Source organism: Tetranychus urticae, chromosome 1 (genome assembly GCF_039701765.1).
Source record: "Tetranychus urticae isolate SD_2017Ah chromosome 1, NJAU_TeUrti_SD_1.0, whole genome shotgun sequence".
Taxonomy (NCBI): domain Eukaryota; kingdom Metazoa; phylum Arthropoda; class Arachnida; order Trombidiformes; family Tetranychidae; genus Tetranychus; species Tetranychus urticae.
Genome location: NC_142958.1, coordinates 17938732 through 17959638, shown reverse-complemented (window position 1 = coordinate 17959638; position 20907 = coordinate 17938732). Strand labels below are relative to the sequence as shown.

Sequence of the window (20907 nt, the reverse complement as noted above, 5' to 3'; positions counted from 1 at the left end):
GAGTGATCTTATTAAATTCAATCATTTGTTGACATCTTAATAGAAAAGTGAAATGCAAGTGATGAGAGGATAAACTGTTGTTTCCTATTGACAATGCTCATTGCAATTGGCAGTGTGTTATGGCAACATATTGGAAAAAAGACTTAGATTTATTAAAGTGAAGGAGATGATAATAAAAATCTAATTTAACTGTTGAACGCGAATTTAATCATTTTAAATTGGTCAAATTAATGTTACTTTAGATAGAATAGGAAAAAAAATTCTATCATTAAGACTGACTGTTACATGTCAGCGGCCCCCAAGCAAAAAGGAAGGGGAGTGGTAAATGTTTTTGGGCAACCCACAAGTTGAGATGAAATTTTTTGTAGCTGTATTCATTTTTTCATGAATACCAAAATTTGATAACACAATTTTGTTTGTTTCTAATCATCCAGTTTCTTCTATTTATTCTGTTTTTTTCTTTTCCTTTTCTTTTTTCTTTTTTCTTTTTCTTCTTTTTCTTAGTCTTCTTTCTGCTCTTCAGTTCTTTCTCTTCACATCTAACAGCAACATACTTTTGATAATTTTGATCCTATTCTATAAGGTGGTGGTGGACAACGATGGCTTCCTCAATTTGCATCAATAGTGATAATAATGGTGGTCCTTTACCTGGTGATGTTGATATGGGATCCAGTGAAACACCTATTGGACAGAGGTTAGCCATATTGGAGAAACAGTTGGTGATTGAGCTTAAGGTTAAAGAGGGTGCAGAAAAGTTATTGCAAATGTACACCAGTGGATCTTCGAAAGATAAAAAATTACTAGCTGAAGCTCAGTTAATGTTAAGTGATGCCAAAGAGAAAATTGAATATATCAAAATGATGGTGAATCGAGTAAAACATAAACAAGACTTGGAAAATATTGCTAAAGGTGAAAATAATGGCTCTTCTGGGGTTGTTGGATCCAAAAACTATGGAAGTTCACGAAGTGGAAGTTTAAGTCTACTCGACTCTCTGTCACCTTTAGAAATACGCATTGAAGAATTAAGGCACCGACTGAAGGTTGAATGTGCCATCGTTGACGGAGCTCGAAATGTGATCAAATTATATCAAAGCTCCAAATTAACAGACCGTAAAGCTTTACAAGAAGCTCAATCTAACCTACTGGAATCAAGTCAAAAAATTGATCTTCTACGGAAAGCCTTAGAAGTATGTCGATCACAATTACCTCCTGGGTCACCTAAATCAGCTTTACTCAAAGCTGACTTAGAGAATAGTCAATCTGTTACACCATCAGTATATTCTCCAACCATCCAAACCTTTAAATGTACAGATGATCTCGTTAATTCAACATCACCAGCCATCATATCTAAGCCTGCTGCTGTTACCGGTACCTTAGAAGTCCGGTTAATTGGGTGCCAAGGCCTTTTGGAAGATATACCAGGTCGATCACCCAAGAATAACTCCACTCCCGGTGATTTGAGAAGTTTAGTTCGTGCAACAAGTAAAGGCCTTAGCTTAAGTTCATCAAGATCCTATAGTGTTAAAGATGAAACCTGCAACGAAGTCATGGCTATACTTAAATTAGATAATGTCACCGTGGGTCAGACAAGTTGGAAAGCTTGCAGCCAGATGGCTTGGGACATGAGATTCTCTTTTAATTTGGATCGATCTCGAGAGTTAGAAATACAAATTTATTGGCGCGATTGGCGCTCTTTGTGTGCTGTTAAATTTGTTCGTTTGGAAGACTTTGTAGAAGAAGTTCGCCATGGAATGGCCTTACCCTTGGAACCTCAAGGAATCCTTTTTGTTGAAATTAAATTTATTGATCCTATGATTTCACGAAAACCTAAATTACAACGTCAAAAATTGTTCCGTCACAAAGATAAGAACATACTCCGTCCAAATCAAATGAATATCAATGTGGCCACATGGGGTCGATTGATTAAACGAGCTTTACCACAAGCATCATCTGAAACTAACTTAGCATCGAGTTCATTTTCATCTTCATCTAGAGTAACAGCATCAACCGCAGCTATTGATAAAGCAGCTAACTTACCTAGCTCACAAGGAATAATCTCTCCTACAAATGAAACTTCAGCATCAATATCGTCATTCAATGTACCATCAATATTACCAACACAGGCAACTATTATATCATCATCTTCATCATCAGCATCATCCTCATCTACTACTACACCAATTACACCTTCCGCTACATCTCACGCTACAACAATTATGACACCACCCCCCATTCAACCCATTAATGAGTCTCGTTATAAACAAGAATCAGCTGACCATAATAAGGCCCGTAGTCAGATTAAACCAAGCCTATCCAATGATTCACAAATTAACTCAACCCTGGAAAGTTTTGACTTCCTCAATGAGTGTAATGTCAATGATACCCTTCGACAATCCAAGCAAATAGTCACTACACCAGGATCAAATGAGGCTACACCGTCACCTCCTGCTTTCAGTGATTTACAACGAGCCAGCATTCATAGTATAGATGAGAATGAAATTGCTCGACTTAAATTAAGATACTCTCCTGGACCTGAGCCTATTATTGATTTAGCTGGAGAAGAAAGTCCTCCAAAAACAGTTACATCTGAATCTTATAAAACAGGAAAGCGGATGACAATAAATGACTTTGAATTCATTAGTGTTTTAGGAAGAGGTCATTTTGGAAAGGTAAGGATGTACACTTGCTGTTTCAATATCAGAATATTTACTTTTTAATCAATGGCTATGCTGCAGAAATGATTTAATTATTTTTCACGTTAATTTTGTTGTTTCATAAAAGTTGTTGAATTATTGAAATTTGAAGACAGACAAATGATTTCGACCATTGTTTTCAATAAATTTCAATCCCTTCTATCAAAATATTGCAAACTCAAAGATAAATCACAATTAGTTGAAGAAACCTTGAAGACTATCAAATGCCAATGTCTGATCGACCTGCTTAAAAATAAGTTAGTTAGGCTTCCATCATTATCTTTTCCCTTATTCTAGTCTTGTTCATGTCTTTCAAACTTTTTCATTCTCTTGTTATTCATTTTGTTTCACCCTATTATTATTATTCTTTTATCCTTTAAAATTATGTGATTACGTTTGATTATTTAATACATTAAATGGATTAAGGAAATCTATTCCAATGCTTTACAATCGATTAGATTTATTAAAAGCTACTAGTCACATATGAGAAATATTGCAAACTCAGCCTAAAAATTTTAAAGTAAAAACGCAATCCTTGAAATTATCTTTATTGACATTATATTTTGATAATTTACTATTAAAAAACGGAACAAGAAGATGAAGTTATTATAATAGAATAGCAATAATAACGGAAACATTTACAATCTTAAATTAAGGATTTTTCAACCTTTTTGTTACTCAAGTTTTCTCATTTTGATCTTATGAACTTTACCATGCTGATGTTGTGACTTTGCTCATAAAACATATCTGAATCCATCTAAATGTTAAAAGCGTGAGACTTGAAAAAATTGCTAGATATCAAGGTTATACTGATTTATCTTTCTCTTCCTGCATCTTCTTTGCATACTAACCGGCAAAGAAATGCAAAATTGACCGAAGGTTACTCAGGTTCTTACCTTTTTAAGAGTAACCATGCAATCTAAATTATTGCAATTATTATACAGACTATGATCTGATTTTGTGTTTTACCTTTCTTTCACCTGCGTCTCTCAACATTACCTCTTATCATGTTTTTAATATATTTTTGTTTTCTTTTTCTCCTTTTCAGGTTATTTTAAGCAGGTACAAACCTACTAGAGAATATTATGCCTTAAAAGCCCTTAAAAAGGGTGATGTGATAGCTCGAGATGAAATTGAAAGTCTTATGGCCGAGAAAAGGATACTCGAAGTAGCCACAAAAACTCGCCATCCCTTTCTTATTAATCTATTTGCATGTTTCCAGACCAGTCTTCATGTTTGTTTTGTTATGGAATACGCTTGTGGAGGCGATCTCATGCTTCATATTCATCAAGACATTTTTTCGGAGCCTCGGGCAACATTTTATGCTGCTTGTATTGTACTTGGCCTTCAATTTTTACACGAAAACAAGATTATCTACAGGTTAGAAGGAATATTATTAGTTATCTTTTAATAACAATAATAATGAACGTAAAAAATATACAAAATGAAACTAGTTAAAAGTTAAAATTACTGGTAACACTTTATTTTCATTATTATTATTACTGTTATTATTAAGGTAAAAAGCAACTGTCTAAGTTGGTTGCAGTAATTATGTGCAAAGCAAAGTTTGTTGACCGGGTTTCCATTCCCCTTCATTCAAACTATTTCCTTTCTTATATTTTTATAGTCACAAAGCAATCCGTTACAAACTAAATGTTTACAACTGTATGCAATGAGCAAATGTTTCAACGACAATTTTTAGAGTGCAACCTTGTTAGTTCATCAGCTGATGTATTTATACAAATAGACATACAAATTGAATTTAGGATAACTAACAGTCAAATGATGCAGATGATAAAAATGCTAATTGAAAGCATGACAAAGTCTAATTATATACAATGACAGATTAGTGATAATTATTAGCTTTGCGACTCAACAAACTTTGCTTTCTTCGATTGATTATGTTTCCTAATTGATTTTTTTAACATTTTTCTTTTTATTTCATCCCTTACAGAGATCTCAAATTGGATAATCTTTTACTCGATGCACAAGGTTATGTTAAAATTGCTGATTTTGGCCTTTGTAAGGAAGGAATCGGCTTTGGAGACAGAACCGGGACATTCTGTGGTACACCCGAATTTCTCGCTCCTGAAGTTTTGACTGATAATTCCTACACTAGAGCAGTAGATTGGTGGGGATTAGGAGTTCTTATATTTGAAATGTTGATCGGAGAGGTAAATTTGCCAATCTAAAGGTTTAATATCAATCTTTTGAATTTCTTTATTTAATTTCCATTTTTTATCTTTTTTCAGTCTCCGTTTCCAGGCGATGATGAGGAGGAAGTTTTCGATAGCATAGTCAATGAAGAAGTTCGATATCCACGATGTTTATCAACTGAATCAGTAGCCATTATGAAAAGACTTTTAAGAAAAAATCCAGACAGAAGACTTGGATCGAGTGAACGAGACGCTGAAGATGTTAAAAAACAATCTTTCTTCCGGCATATCAACTGGGAGGACCTTCTCGCTCGTAAAGTTAAACCTCCATTTGTGCCCACTATCAAATCACTAGATGACGTTAGCAATTTTGACAACGAATTTACTTCTGAAAAACCCGTCTTAAGTCCACCAAAAGATCTTCGATTCATACCAAGGCTTGATGACCAATTATTCAAAGATTTTGATTACAGTACGATAAGTTAGGCTGTACAATTTTTGTTAAAAAAAAGTTTTTTACTGCATCTAAAAGCTTTTTATTACATTTCACTTTAAATTCAAAAATGCACAATGTATAAAAAATTTTCGTTCCAAACCCTTGCAAACTAATTGTCGTTAATCAAAAAAAACCAAGCTCTATATCTTTCAACGTTTTAAATTACGAAGAGTAAATACGAAAACAATTTAAAGATGAATTCGGCTATAAATTAACACTCCTTTTCATATTACATTATAAGCGACTTAATTTTTTTTACCTTAATGCTTATTTTGATTTTGTGATCTGATTTTGATGGACTACTTAAAAAATTTGTAGTCAAGCTAAATGATGTAAAGGTTTTCGAGATTAGCAATTATTTCTCACAATTTCCTAGTTAATAGTCATTTTCATATTAAATTTTGATCAATATTTGTTAACGAAAATTAATCATTCGATTCATCAACCAATTTTTGAAACAATCATGATCAATCCTTTGAATGAATGTGATTTATTCCAAGAGAATGATCAAGCTAACGAGGGAACCGTCAGAAGTGTCCGATCGATATTGAAGTTTTTTTGATCGCTATCGGTACATTAGACCGTGCTGAAAACTTATATAAAGAATTAGCTGCCACCTTTTCGATTTCGGTATTTTATCGTCATTTTTCTAATAAAATTTGTATGCTTTTCTATGGGGATATGTATTTGTTTTATAAAAACCATCTTAAAAATGTTTGGTTGTGCAATAAAAAGTACATGTTTTTGTTTCAATATTTCAAAAATTAAAAAATGAAGTTTATCAATCCCCATAGAAAAGCATACAAATTTTATTAGAAAAATGACGATAAAATACCGAAATCGAAAAGGTGGCAGCTAATTCTTTATATTAGTTTTCAGCACGGTCTAATGTACCGATAGCGATCAAAAAAACTTCAATATCGATCGGACACTTCTGACGGTTCCCTTGTAAGATGAAGAAACCTTTATCAATAAATGCTTTTTGCCTGTTATGCCTTAAATTATTCAGATATCTATCAACATTGACACTTAAACGTAAAGTTCTCGTTCTTAAGTGTTTTTAAACATAAGTTCGTTCATTATGCAAGTAATATGCTGCATTATTTTGTCAATAAACATAAAAAAATTAAAATAATTTTAATTAAAAAAAATGTGTTTCTTATTTCATAAATGGCTCAATAGTTTGCACAACGTTTCACTAGTAAATTCAAAAAAAGCGCTTTTAGTTTGTAAAGGCTCTTAGGCTCCACCTACTCAGTTCATATGCTTTCAGTTTAGTTTCCGTTTCCTTACATACTTGTTTAGTGTAATTCTATTTTTCTTGAGGTTTTGATTTTTAATTTAATTTAATTATCTACGTTTAAAATGGTACGTAACTGTTATTTAATTGTGTCTTCATCTAATTACCTACTCGATTGCCATGTCTTAATCTTTCTTTTATCTAATCATTCATTCTTTCTTCCAGGGTTTTGTTAAAATTGTTAAAAACAAGGCTTACTTCAAGAGGTACCAAGTCAAATTCCGAAGGAGACGAGGTTAGTTGATTTCTCAGTGAATTTCATTCATTCTGTTCAATTTGTCCCTATTCATACCTTAGAAATCCTTTCTCCACATTGCTTTAACCAATCATTTGCCTTTTAATTTCAGAGGGTAAAACCGACTACTATGCACGAAAACGGTTGATTTGGCAAGACAAAAATAAATACAACACTCCTAAATATCGAATGATTGTTAGAATAACCAACAAAGATATTATTTGTCAAATAGCTTATTCTAAAATTGAAGGAGATTATGTTGTATGTTCAGCTTATTCTCATGAATTACCCAAATTTGGAGTTAAAGTTGGTTTGACCAATTATGCTGCTGCATACTGTACCGGTCTCCTTCTCGCTCGTAGGGTAAGTTGTAAATTTATTTCCACTTTTCACAGCTCCTTCCTTACAATAATCTGACTTCCTTTCTTTTTCAGATGCTTAAAAAGTTCAGACTGGACTCAATTTATGCCGGTAGCGAAGAAGTAACTGGAGAAATGTTCAATGTTGAAGACATTGATGGCAAACCTGGAGCCTTCAGAGCATTCTTAGATGTAGGACTTGCTCGAACATCTACTGGGTCAAGAATCTTTGGTGCTATGAAAGGAGCAGTTGATGGTGGAATTGATATCCCACACAGTGAGAAACGATTCCCAGGTTACAATGCTGAATCAAAAGAGTTAGACGCTGAGGTTCACCGTAAACACATTATGGGTACACACGTTGCTGATTATATGCGTAGTCTTATGGAAGAAGATGAAGAAGCATTCAAGAAACAATTTTCTCGATATTCTAAGCTCGGAATCACTGCTGATGAGGTGAATGTCCTTTTATATCTTCATTTTCCCTTTGTTTATAGCTTTTATTTCATTCTAAACTTGTTTCTTCTTTTTTTACTCAATTCTAGATCGAAGAAATGTACACTAAAGCACATGCATCTATCCGTGCTAACCCAGACCCTGAACCACCTAAAGCTAAGACTACAGAAGGTAAAAAGAAGAGATGGAACAAGCCCAAGCAAACTCTTGCTGCTCGCAGAAATAAGATTGCCCAAAAGAAGAAAGCTGTTGTTGCAAAATTGGAGGCTGAAGCAGCCGCTTGATTTAATTAGTTTCCAATTTATAACCTGGTTTAAATAAAGATATGTCTAAACAATCAGATTGGTCCAATTATTATTTCACTAAATATCGCTTTCAAATCAACACTTTTTAAGAGTCGCGCAACAAATTAATAACCTTCATTAATGTTGTAACTCAATTTATTGTAGTTTCATTGTATTAGGATTTTGATACTTTACCAATATCCAATCAACCAAATTTAAATATTTGAAAACTCAATCTAATTGTATTTCCTGTGTAAATGAGGCTAAAAAATTGATTGATTCAATTGATCTATTTCTGTTGGTGAAACAAATTGGTATAAAGCTCTTTGTTTGAATGGTAATCTCAAAGTTAAAGATGGGTGAAAAAGGAATTACGAATGATGATTAAAAGCCAATTTTATCGACATTATCAAGATAAATTAACGAAATGTTAATGATAAGGAAGAAAGATGAAGTGATGATAAAAAATTGGAAGACCATTTTGTATGTTATATTTACTTTATGAAGTAATTTTTGTAGAACGATTTGTAAATAAAATGATATAAATTATAATACAGATATTGTGGTGAAATGAGAGAGAAAACGCGTTTCAGATTGACAATTGCTAATCAAAAAGTAGGTAAGTAAATAATAAAATTAATTAGTTATAGAGGGAGGGAATAGTGAGAGAGAAAGAGAGAGAGAGAGAGAAGAGAAGAGACTGAAAAAGAATGAGAGAGAAAAAAGGAGGAGAAGAAGAAGAAGCAGAAGAAGATAAAGAAGAAAAAAAAACTGAAAATCCCTATTATAATAAGTTGATAGAATTTATATTTTATCAGTGAAAATTGCGATAAAATAAATAATTTGAATCATTTTCATTGAATCAGGTAGGGCACTAGGTTAAGGATCAATGAACTTTGCGATTTTAACAAACATGGTGAAGTTTATTAATTTAATTTGATCTCTTGATTGTAAATCCATCTGAACCTAACCTGTTTTAAAAGTAAGTCTTTTTCAAGCCACTCTAACTAACCTGTTCTTACCTGTCCCGAATCTTTTTTTTTCTTCTCCTTCTTTTCTCTCTCTCTCTTCCTTCACTACCGATCTCTCTCTCTCTCTCTCTCTTTCTCTCTCTCATCATCATTCTCATCTTGGTCATCCTCATCATCTTCTTTTTCTTTTTCTTCTTCTTTTTTTCTTTCTTCTTTCTTCTTCTTCTTAAACTTTCTTCCAAACGATTTGGTTTACTTTCCCTCTCAACATTCATCATCACCATCAACATCACTTTCACCATTCTTATAATACTTTTTCACTTAGTCATTTTCATTTCCCAATTGAAAGTTAATTATGTTCAGTTGATCAACAATAAAAATCCTTGTTCTCATCATCATCGTCTTTTCCATCAAAGTGTTTAATCCCTTTTCTTTGGTTACAAACGACTGAAAATCCCTTGAAAACCATGGATATATCCATGTTAATATCATTTTCCGATCAACAAATCTCCGACATCTCAACTTCGTGTAATCATCTAATGATTGATCTTAATTATATAACTGATTATGGTAAGTTTAATGAAAGCCAAAGTTAACCATTTAACCAACCTGTAATCGTCCCTGTAATCACACTTTCCACCAATACGCGTTGATCCTTCATCATCATCTCCATCCTTCATCTCCTCTCATCATTCATCATCTTTCTCTATCCATTTCTTTCTTCTTACCTTTTTCACCTTTTCCCACTTTTTACCTTTAAATTGTCAGTCAATAATGAAAGGCAACTCTTTGATTCCATTTAATGCGCAATTAATTTATTCGCCTTTTCGTTTCTTCCAGTTATTTCCAAATTTTTGCAAAACTCATCGATCTCTTTCTCATCTTGCAATCAAACTGTCTCATCTGAAGATGGAATTGATCTCAAAGCCTACATTTACCTGTAAGTTACCCTCAAAATTTCCAATCATTTCAATAAAGAATCAGACAGTTGAACGACTTTTCAATTTTCCATCCAAATACAAGAAAATATTGTCAAACATTGACCGATAAATTTAAAATCTTGATCATTCTCATGATTAGAATTGGGGAAAAAGCATTTGAGTGAAACTGAAAAGTCGTGAAATTACTGATGAACAAATTATGAACAAATGATGAAACAAAATGCATAGATTGAAACAAAGCACAAGTAAAGAACTCAAGTTTGAAATGTTTGACCTCTCCTTACCTTTTCTTGCCCTTACACGTTGACCCTTTATTTTGGCGCAAAATTTTACGCTAATTTCATCATGACCATAACCCTATACCTGTACCTATATGGTCAGTAAAAACGTCTCTCAGTGTTTAGCCTTTTATTGACCTTTGTTGCCATCTTGCTCGTCATCTCTTAACTCTTTTCAAATCAGCTTCTACTGGTCACTTGACAGGTCAAACAACTTGTAAAGCTCTAGAATATGTTGCATATTTTGTGTTTTGTTTTCACAAAAGTATTCAACTCTCAACCTAATAATTAAGAATGCCGAGTAAAAATAGAAAAAAAAACAATTTTTGATGAGAAACAAATACAGGTAGAAACTGGAGGTAAACAAAATTTGAAAGAAAAGGCTTTTGACTGAGCTTCAAATTTGATGCAAAATGTAGACTAAAAGAGGAGCCGAAATTTACCTTAAAACTTAGAGAAACAACAATTTCTTCTGTTGTTGGTCCATCGGAAGTCGCCAGTTTGCTTTCTTCATTCATACAAAACTGACCCATAGGCCATACTCAAGTTAGGGTCAATGACATATCACAATGACCCATCAACCGAGAGCAATACATTTGGTCATTAACTCTCTCCTTCTCTTCTTTGACCTTCTTAAACCTTTTCATCTCGACTATTCCAGTTAACAAAAATATATTGACCTTTACCTTAGCCCTTACCTTGCTCCTGGTCAAGACTGACCATCCTTTTGGAATGTCCTTTCCACAGTTATTATCGATAAGAATATTTCTTTTGTTACATTTTTTCTTCTTCTCTTCATCATTCATCTTTACCTTTTTACCTAAACACAGTAGTTGGTCTCATTATCATCACTTTACCTTTCAAGGTCATTTCCGTTAACCTTTACTAGTGACCAATCCCATGTTAGAGAAGGTGGAGTTATAAAGGGTCAAAGTTTTGATATAGGTAACACAGGGTAAAGGTCAGCATGAATGGTTTGTGTGGATAGGAAAAAAGGATAACAATTGAAATGGAGAAAAAAGTAAAGAATGAAAAGAAGAAAAAATCAATTTCGAAATGTTAGAGGCCAACAAAAAGAACGCAAGGTTAATGACTGACCAAAAGAAGCGACCAATAGTCAAAGAGATAAGGGTCAAGTGTACACTGAATGAAAGCGAAGCTCAAAATGTAACATTAAGATGAATGTTGAATGAAGCCAATGTTTCACAATAAACAGTTTGATCAATTTTTTGTTACAACTTTACCTTTCAACTTCAAAGCTGATCAAACAAACTCTGAGTAACAAACGAACCAAAAAATGAACGAAATGTTTATTATTAGAACCAAATGAGACTCGATTCACAAAAAACACAAAGAAAGCAAACAATTGCGTCTTTTCATTTTCTGGTGACATTGTTGAGAGTCGCCACATTTTTCAAACTGAGTCAAACCAAGTTGATCACTTGGCACTTGTTTGGACTTGAATGGACACTCTAAGTACACCGATCAATATTAAGTCAACTTGTTTGCTCAATCAATCAGGTAAAACAATGGCCTTTTGAACCTTCGTCTCTTGTGCTTCGTCCAACTGGTAACATCACTTTTAGCTTTGACTTCATTTTTGTGCTTATTTTTGTTTTTTCAGTTTTCCTTTTCATTTCTTTATTTTCATTTTTTTTCTTTATTTTTTCTCTCATTTACAGATCTTTTATTTTATTAATTTTATGCCTTGTTTTTGGGGCAACAATTTATGATTACAACAGTAGTGAGTCTGAAACAAATGAAGACAATTGTAACACCAATTTAAATCTAATGAAAGGCCAATGTTCATCCATTGTCAGCCTGGACTCGGTTCCATCGGTTGACAACAATGTTGACTCGGATGAACCTTTGGTTAGACGAGTTAACCTTTTTAAGTCAATTGTATTAGCTTTTTCAGCCAAACAAAATATTAATTTAATCCTCGATACAAACAATAATCACAGTAGCAACCCTAGTAATCATAATAATCATCAAATTAGGAACCATTTTAATAACAATAACAATGGTAAAAGTGACAATTATCACATTGAAAGTTCAAATAGAAACAGAAGTGATGATAATGCAAATAATAATACAATAAACAGCAACATTATTGGTGATGAGAATGGCATCAATAATGGTAACAATAATAATAATGTTAACGGCAACATCAATGATAATGTTAATGTTAATAGCGATGATAATACAAATAGTGATATGAATAATGGTAATCGTTATTCAGAGAAGCAAATTTCATCAATTCATGGTCTCAAAGTTATCTCAATGTTTTGGATTATTGGTGGTCATTCATATTCATTTGCCATGCAATGGCTTTTCTTTCAAAACTCACAAGACATTGAATACGATTCCAAAATGATAATCAGCCAAATATATGCCAATACCAATTTTTCAGTCGATTGTTTCTTCTTTACAAGGTAAATTCATTTTCCATTTTTTTGCTTTTCGTTTCTTCCAATTGTCCAAAACTAACAATTCTTTATTCGTTGCCTTTAAGTGGTCTTCTAGTTGGCTATGCTGTGTTCAAAGAGCTTCGTCGTTTCGGTCGATTAAATTATTTTCAATTCTATCTTCATCGATACATTCGAATGACGCCTTTAATGATGATCATCATCGGCTTTTGTGTTACTCTCCTCAAGTACATGGGCTCAGGACCAACCTGGGTCGAATCAACGACCATGTTTGATAAATGGTGCCAAAACAATTGGTGGATCAATTCACTTTATCTTCACAACTTCATCAACCGGGAAAACATGGTAAGTCCTTTGCATCGAGTTTCTATTGTCTTTTCATCGAGTCTGAAAATACAACCATTATGCTTAAAAGCGAAATTCAATCAAATTTATGAATGAAAGAAATTTTGATGATTTCATGATGAGAAAAGAAAATTTTTAAACACAAAAAAATTTCCACATTACTAGGGTGAAATAACGTAATTACCAGTTGCAAGAGTTCAGTATTTTGTTTAGATATTAGAAGTTCATATTTCCATATTTCCGATGAAAGGAGACAAAAAAGTCTTTTCAAAAAAATGATATAATTTTACATCGCCAGAATTCAGTTTTGTGTGTGTGTTCATACAACATTGCTTCATGAAACAAGAAAAGCAAATTGGTTTAGCAAATTCCAAGGAATGAGATATTAGCTCTTAAGTTTAGGATGATATTTTCTGAATTGATTGAACCGCTTTTGATGATGGAAATTATATAAACTGATTTTGATAATGAAATTGACCAAATTTTGATTGAGTTTCGTTTGCCATCATTTTTAATGCAAAAGCTGAGATGATTATTCATCAATAAAAGTCTAGTTTTTTTTCATTTAATTTGTTTTCCATTAATTAATGTTAATTTTTTTCTTTCATTTGATCCTTTAATTGGTTAATTTAAATAGTGTTTAAGTCACTCATGGTACTCAGCTGTTGACATGCAACTTTACTTTATATCTCCATTAATCTTGATACCTCTTTTCTGGTTTCCCTTTTGGGGAATCCTTTTAATTGTGTTGCTTCTCACTGGATCAATGATTATCACCGCAACCTTAACAATAGTTAACCATTATCCACCGGTTCCTTACTTAACCAACATAACGTAAGTACCAGAAACGAGAGCAAAAAAGCGAAATGAAATTTTCCTTTTAACCAAATTAATCTCATTTCAACCTTTTACCCTTTATAAAACAACAGCTCAAGAGAGGCTCTCGACGGTTACTATGGATGGATCTACATCAAACCATGGTGTCGAATCGGTCCTTACCTGATTGGAATCTCAATTGCTTACCTAATTTATCTGCACAACAACAAACCAAAGATAAAAAAGGTAAGAGAAGAAAAATGAACATTGAAACAAGAATATATATTTGTATAAAAAACTGTGAACGACATTGAACTTACATCGAAACAACAAACTCAGGTTAAAAGTTTCTTCAACTTTCAAGATTAATATCTCAATTCGTTGACATTTAATTTTCTCATGGCAATAGATAAATGATTCCAGACAAATTTCCGACATTTTCATCGTTGACTAGTCCACTCTTGATTAATGAGATAACATGAAAATGATTTGGAAAATTGAAATAACCTAGAAATAGTTTGATATCTAAAAGGAAAATCATTGAGTAAAGAAGAAGAAATAAAATGAATTTAAAAAATGAATTTAAAACCAACAAATTTGAAGATAAGGAAAAGTAATTGAAATTGAAAGTAACACAAAACAAAATTGGTCAATAAATTAGGAAAGCAAAATAATGAATATTGAAAAGTCAAACCGTTAAACAGTATTAATTGTTCAATATTTAAACTTATTCAAGGTATCCACGGGTCAGGGTCAGTGTTATGAATCAATGAACAAAAATGTTATTAAACATGAAAAGTAGATTGCCGAGTTTTGCCCAAACAAACAAACAAACAACATTTTAATTTCAAGGAGACCGATTAAATTTATCTTGTCCATCACCTGTTAGTAAACAACATTTCAAGTTGAGGTGAAACCAGACAAGGCCCATCCACTGATGGTCCACTTATCCCTCCCTTGAATGTCTCTCAACTAAACTTTTAAACTTGAAATTGGCCCGAAAATGGCCTTACAAGTTGATTGGTCAGCCAATATTTCCATAATCATTTCATTGGATTCGATTTTTTATCCAATTTTTTGCTTCTTCTCTCATCACTTTCTTTCTAGTTCAAGTTCAACCTTTTCAGTTAAATTGTAAACAAGTTGTTTATTGTTGCCATTTCATTCAACTTCAAACCATGGTCATGAACAATCGGTAAACAAGTTTGACTGATGACTTTGTTTACCAGAAAATGAACGACTCAAGTTTAGGGTTCCTAAAGCACACTTACACAGAATCCAAAATCGTTTGCATGAAATTAAAAAAAGAAAAGTTGTGAACAGAAAATCAACAAAAACTGGTTTCAATTTTTCTTTTTCATTCTTTCATGAACTGATGATCAACATGATTTTCAATCAACTTTATTCCATGGAATGAATTTTTAAATTTTAATCTGAAAAGTAAAAAGAAACTCTCAATGAAAGTTTCGAGTTTATCATTCAATTCGTAAAGTTTATTTATTCCAAATTTTCGCCTTTCAACATTTTGACTAATTTGCTTCGAACCTTTTAACTTGAAATTTTTACCAAAAACCCTGAATAAATAATGAAAGCAAACAAAGTAACAAAAACTCGAAGAGTCATTGGCACCAATATTGTACAAGGTTAACATCTCACTCTCAATCAATAATACAACAGGATTCTCATGTCAAGAACATGTTCCTTCGAACACAATTAATGTGAACCAATCTTAAGCTGCATCACTTAATAAAAGCATCAATACGATTCCATTTCAATTTGCATCGCCTCAAGGCTCAGAGTTTCACATCAAATATAATGGTTAATCTCTTTCGTTGTAAACACTTCAAGTCATACGATTCATCTTAATCTTGTTCAGTCTCTCCACCTTCTTCCTTCTGCCTCCCTCTGATCTGGTTTGAGCAAAAGTAAAGTGAAAAAAATAACACAATTCACAGGTTAATTCACGATTCAATTAATTTTGTTTAATCACTCAACATCAGCTCATTAGTAGCCGACCTTGATTGCCGATTAATTAATCTTTACATAAGAATACATTGTTACAAAATTTATCCAAAATAAGAGGAAAGCAAATTAAGCTTCAAGAGTTTATTACCATTTCAATGAAACAATTTTGGGTCATTTTTCCTTTAAAATGTTAACATTTTTCTTCCTTTTCTTTAACTCAGAGATTCGTAGTTATGGGCTGGTTTTTGGCACTTTTACTCAATGCTGGCATCTTGTTGGCCATGTTTCCAGCCATCAATGGTTACCCTCTAAGTGACGCTGTTGCAGGCCTTTACAGTGCCACTTCTCGGACTCTTTGGTCGATCGGTTTAGCTTGGATTGTCTATGCTTGTGTCACTGGACATGGAGGAATAATCAATTCACTTTTATCATGGAAACCGTTTATTCCTTTGAGCAGATTGAGCTACTCGGCTTACCTCATTCATCCTGTAATCATTGCATGCTTTTATGGAAGTCGAGAGACTACTTTTCACTTTTCACACTATTTAATGGTTAGTATTGACTGAGCTCATTTCAAATGAACAAAATTTATTGAAAATATTTTCCTTTTTTCCCATTCTTTTTAAAGGTTTATTTCATTCTTGGCAACATTGTGATAACTTATGTCATCTCATTTGGTTTAGCCGTGTTTTTTGAAGCGCCAATCGCGGCTCTCGAGAAACTGTTTCGCCAACCAAAGTAAAGACATTTAGTTCAACTGTATCAACACTGCGATACTCAAGACACTTGAAACACTCATCAACGTAATCATCATCATAATCATAACCCAATTTAACACGTACAAAGAATTGAAGTAAATATCATTGATCAAGGTAATCTGATCAAATTTACTTTCAATCAATCGACAAACTTTTTTATTTCATTTCAATCTACAATGAAAAAAAAGTAACAAAAAACAACAAAAATAATTAGGTTTTTTCAATTCTCTGAACTTTTCTTTTCCAATTTTCCATTTTTCTTCTTTTCTTTCTTCAACAAAATGAACCAAGAAACACTATTTTTCACAATTATCTTTTTGATTAGGAAAACTACAGGGTCCGCCACAATACATGTCAGCCTGTATTTTTTGAATAACTTTTTTATTTTTTCGTCAATCAAGCTCATTCTCACAGAAAATAATCTTGAATAAGGGGGAAACAAAGATATGGACCGGTCAAATTTTTCGGGTATCGCAGGTCAATATTGCGCCTGCGCGAAATACAGGTACAATTTTCGGGCGTCGTACGGGTTTTTGTTCTATCTTTTTCGACTGTACAGATATTTTTAAGTTTTTTGCACTGTTTTACAAACTTTGTTAGTCACTCGCCAATGTTCTGAAATAATTTTGTCATTGCGTTCTGATAAAAGCAATTTATAGCCGATTGAATAGGACACTTCATCATGCGAAAATTCGAGCAAATTGACAAATAAAGCATTGATGTGATGGAGCAGTATTATTTTGCTACTCAATAGGTGCCAGGGGCAAGAAAAGCCCTATGGAGTTATTCTGGACTGAAAAATGTGCATAGTATCTCAGAAATCTGTCTATGAAAGCCTCATTGAATAACATTGGGTCTGAAAATGACTTTTTTTTGCGCAGGCGCCATTTTGACCTGCGATACCCGAAAAATTTGACCGGTCCATATCTTTGTTTCCCCTTTATTCAAGATTATTTTCTGTGAGAATGAGCTTGATTGACGAAAAAATAAAAAAGTTATTCAAAAAATACAGGCTGACATGTTTTGTGGCGGACCCTGTATTTTAATTTTGATACAAATTTACAAATTTTTGTGCCAAATAATTAAGCCTTAATAAGCAAGCGCACCAAGAGATGAAACCCAAAAATGTTGGCTCAACAAAACGCGATTTTCCAACCCAATTGATTAACTTATTTAACTTGTACTCAAAAGCCATCAAAACTGTTCTATTAACCAAAGGAACATCAACTTTGATATTCAGCAAGCACCAACTGAATTGAATGGCGATATTTCAACAAAGTTCATCAAAGTAAACATCATGACTACATTTTGTACCTTGTTTTTTGTATTCCGTTTTGAAAATCCTTTTCTTTTTTGATAATCTCAATGTAATACGAATTTTGATATTTTCTTCATCATTCATGATAATTTTCTCAATATTACGATAATAAAAATGATTTTTTCAATAAAATTTGAATCTCTTTCTGAATTGCTGTATTGGCCAGAAAAAGGGTGAAACCTGAAGTTGAATAATGAAGGGATGGAAAACTGTTTGCTGCAACTGTAATGCTGGTTCAAATTTCGAAATTCATTATGTTTCATGATATCTTTTCATTATATAAATTGAGAAAATTTTTACTCAAACGGCTTAATAATTTATTGTTGAACCATTTGGTTGAACCTTATTTGAGTCAAGTGCAAGTGATTGCTGCTCATTTGCACAAGACAGACTAATAAAGTTTTACTCATAAATTAACTCTATCATCCTGAAAACTTGCTGAAATCGCCTTAAACAATCAAATGATTAGTATTTTAGCAATATGATGATTAATTGGATGAAAAAAAGCTTTTACTTTTAACTTGATTATTCAAACCCGGAGCCATTTTTTGGGTAAACCTAACTCTAAGTCCAACCTAAGAGTTGAACATAGCTCCATCTATCAACAGTGGAGGTCAACCAATTTCAACAAACACTTGGAAACAGTTGTTTAAACTTTAAACCCTCATTAACTTTTGCCTATTTGATTTCACCAGCAAATAATTAAATTTAATGTTCAATATAATCGAAAAAGGAACATGTTATGTCGCAACTATTTCAGAAAAGGATTTCAACGGATTTTCTTAGTGCAATAACTTTTGGCCGATGGGTCGAAGGAAATAAAATACCCAAAAAACTACCAATAAAATAGGTAGTTACAGAGATATCCAAGATAAAGATTAGTAAGAATCCCACTCAATGAGATAAAACTATCAACGATTGCTAATTAATAAGGAGTTAATTCAACTCTATGGAACCCGAGTCTCTCTGTGGCTCTTATGGTTGTCCTCTCTTCGCTTAATTAACTATTTTAAAAAAGTTTAACTTTTACTATGGAAATGTAATCAAAAGACTCATCCGTAGTTTGCGAATAGTGTCACACCTGTGGTTCACTCCAAATTTGAGCTTAGGCAAATTTCATTTTGAATTATTTGGTTATAAACTAACTTCATGCAATTTATTTCCGTAAAATACTAATCAGAAATCATGCAATCATCATTCAAAATCACAATCATTTCAAACTTTTTGAAGTCTTGTGAATTCGAAATACATTTGACAACTTCAAACAAAAAAAACTTTTAAGTGAGAATATCACAGAAACGTCTTTTCAAGAATAAATGTTCATTGTAATTATAGAATGGATCAACTGAATGTCAATTGTCTGATGGATGTACGATTTCAATGTTATTCTTAGTAAATAAAGAGAAAATTATTTCTAAAACTTGATCAAATCCTCAGAGGATTGCTGCTTATTATTTTGAGTTCTTACAAGAGCACATTAAGTGTATTTTTCATCAGTTATCCTATCAATATACACGATTATCCCGCTTGACCAAACAATTTTCTGTCTTTGGATCTGTAACCTCGCTTTCGTTATCTCCTCTACAGTATTTATACTTTGTACTATAACGTTGTTATCTAACCTCTCAAAAAATATTGAAAGCGAATAGATGTTTCACGAGATTAACAATAAATATGTAAGGGATCGACACTACTTTTTGCCTCTCTTAATTTACAGTTTGTAATTCAATGTCAACCCCCATTAGTTTAATATCACATGTTTAGCTTTTCTTCCTTTTCCTCTTTACTTAATATAAATACTGGTCAATTTGACCAACAGATTAGATTATGTTTCTCTCTCTCTCTCTCTCTTTAAAACTGTGATCAACAAATTGTTAATTGATTGAAGAGGGTATTCTCTCAATACTGTGCTCATCATAATCAACTTAATTTACTTAAAAATAAGTCTAATTACTTATTACCTGTGCTCTTGTGTTAACGTTTGATTTACTGGTGACTTAGACACCTCAACTGAAATAAAATAATTTAACCTCAAATTGATTAACAACGTTGATTATACTTAAAGTTATTGAGAAACTGATCTCAGTTGTAAGTCTCTATTCCTCATCCCTGAAGAGACCTTACAAATGGCGAGGATGCTACTCTGAAATCGAACCAGTTAATTGTGTACCATTATCGTGTTTTACTGAAATTGAAGAGAGTTTCTCTCAAAACCTAGTGAAGATTAATCAACAAAATTACTAAACAAAAGCTGAATCTTCACCGTTAAACCTTGAGGAGAGTATTCTCTCATAAATAAAGATTTGTCATTAACACAATCAACTCGTTCGTCAGAATCTTACGATTAAACCTAACCAACATCAGACCTCGATAACTAGTTCCTGCTTTTTCAAATTTAGTATCAATATTGTTCTTCAAATCGTCATTTCGTTGAATTGAAGAGCGTATGCTCTCAAATGTGATAAAGCTGATCAACTATAAATCTGGTTCTGTTGTAAATTGGGTTCAACATTAAGTTCTGTTATAACCTTTATTTAACCTTGGTACAACATTGAAAACTAAGCAACTATATTCATTCCTGCTTACATCTTGAAACAATCGAGGCTTTCATCATTGATCAAACTAATTTAGATTCGCTTTGGTCATTTTCTCAGTTTCCTACTCTTGAAGATAGCGTTGAAGATACATCAATAGTATCAATCAAACCAAATATGGCAACTGTAAAAGATTACTTATCATCAGAAACTGTTAAAAGAGAAACAGCACAAGTTCTCGGTCTCAACATGCCACCATCAATGAAGATAAACTATGTAACTGGTCAAGTCAAACAAGCATTGAGAACAAATGCCATTTATCATAAATCAATTAATACAGTTGGTGAATGGAACCTAGAACTTGTATTTGATAAAAAATGGCTAGAAACACCTGAAAGTATAAAACGTTTACGAAACTATAAAATTACTGAAGATAATATAGTAAATCTAGTTTTGTCTGAAATTGATGATGATATTGATTTAGATGAAGAAACATTGTTTGAAATGGGTTTTACAGCAGCTCAAGTATCTCGATTCAGACAAATGGCTCAAAAAGAAGCAAACAAAGACGAA

At 32.6% G+C, this 20907-nt stretch overlaps 3 protein-coding genes across 3 annotated transcripts; all 3 read left to right on the top strand.

The window, feature by feature from the left end:
* The first annotated feature begins 513 nt into the window (after positions 1–513).
* Pkn (serine/threonine-protein kinase N) lies at positions 514–5577 on the top strand. The gene is made up of 4 exons (XM_015940458.3): positions 514–2669; positions 3742–4073; positions 4648–4867; positions 4946–5577. Exons 1-4 carry the CDS (start codon positions 600–602, stop codon positions 5333–5335), a joined length of 3012 nt encoding a protein of 1003 aa, XP_015795944.1. The 5' UTR covers positions 514–599; the 3' UTR covers positions 5336–5577.
* Positions 5578–6670: 1093 nt separating this feature from the next.
* Positions 6671–8032, top strand: RpL5 (ribosomal protein L5). The gene is made up of 5 exons (XM_015940460.3): positions 6671–6713; positions 6811–6880; positions 6993–7243; positions 7315–7695; positions 7785–8032. Exons 1-5 carry the CDS (start codon positions 6711–6713, stop codon positions 7977–7979), a joined length of 900 nt encoding a protein of 299 aa, XP_015795946.1. The 5' UTR covers positions 6671–6710; the 3' UTR covers positions 7980–8032.
* A 1079-nt stretch (positions 8033–9111) lies between these two features.
* LOC107359342 (nose resistant to fluoxetine protein 6-like) lies at positions 9112–16706 on the top strand. The gene is made up of 8 exons (XM_015925824.3): positions 9112–9520; positions 9791–9890; positions 11852–12604; positions 12685–12943; positions 13581–13777; positions 13873–14005; positions 15946–16275; positions 16353–16706. The coding sequence occupies exons 1-8, from the start codon at positions 9418–9420 to the stop codon at positions 16464–16466; spliced, it is 1989 nt and encodes a 662-aa protein (XP_015781310.2). The 5' UTR covers positions 9112–9417; the 3' UTR covers positions 16467–16706.
* The last annotated feature ends 4201 nt before the right edge of the window (positions 16707–20907 follow it).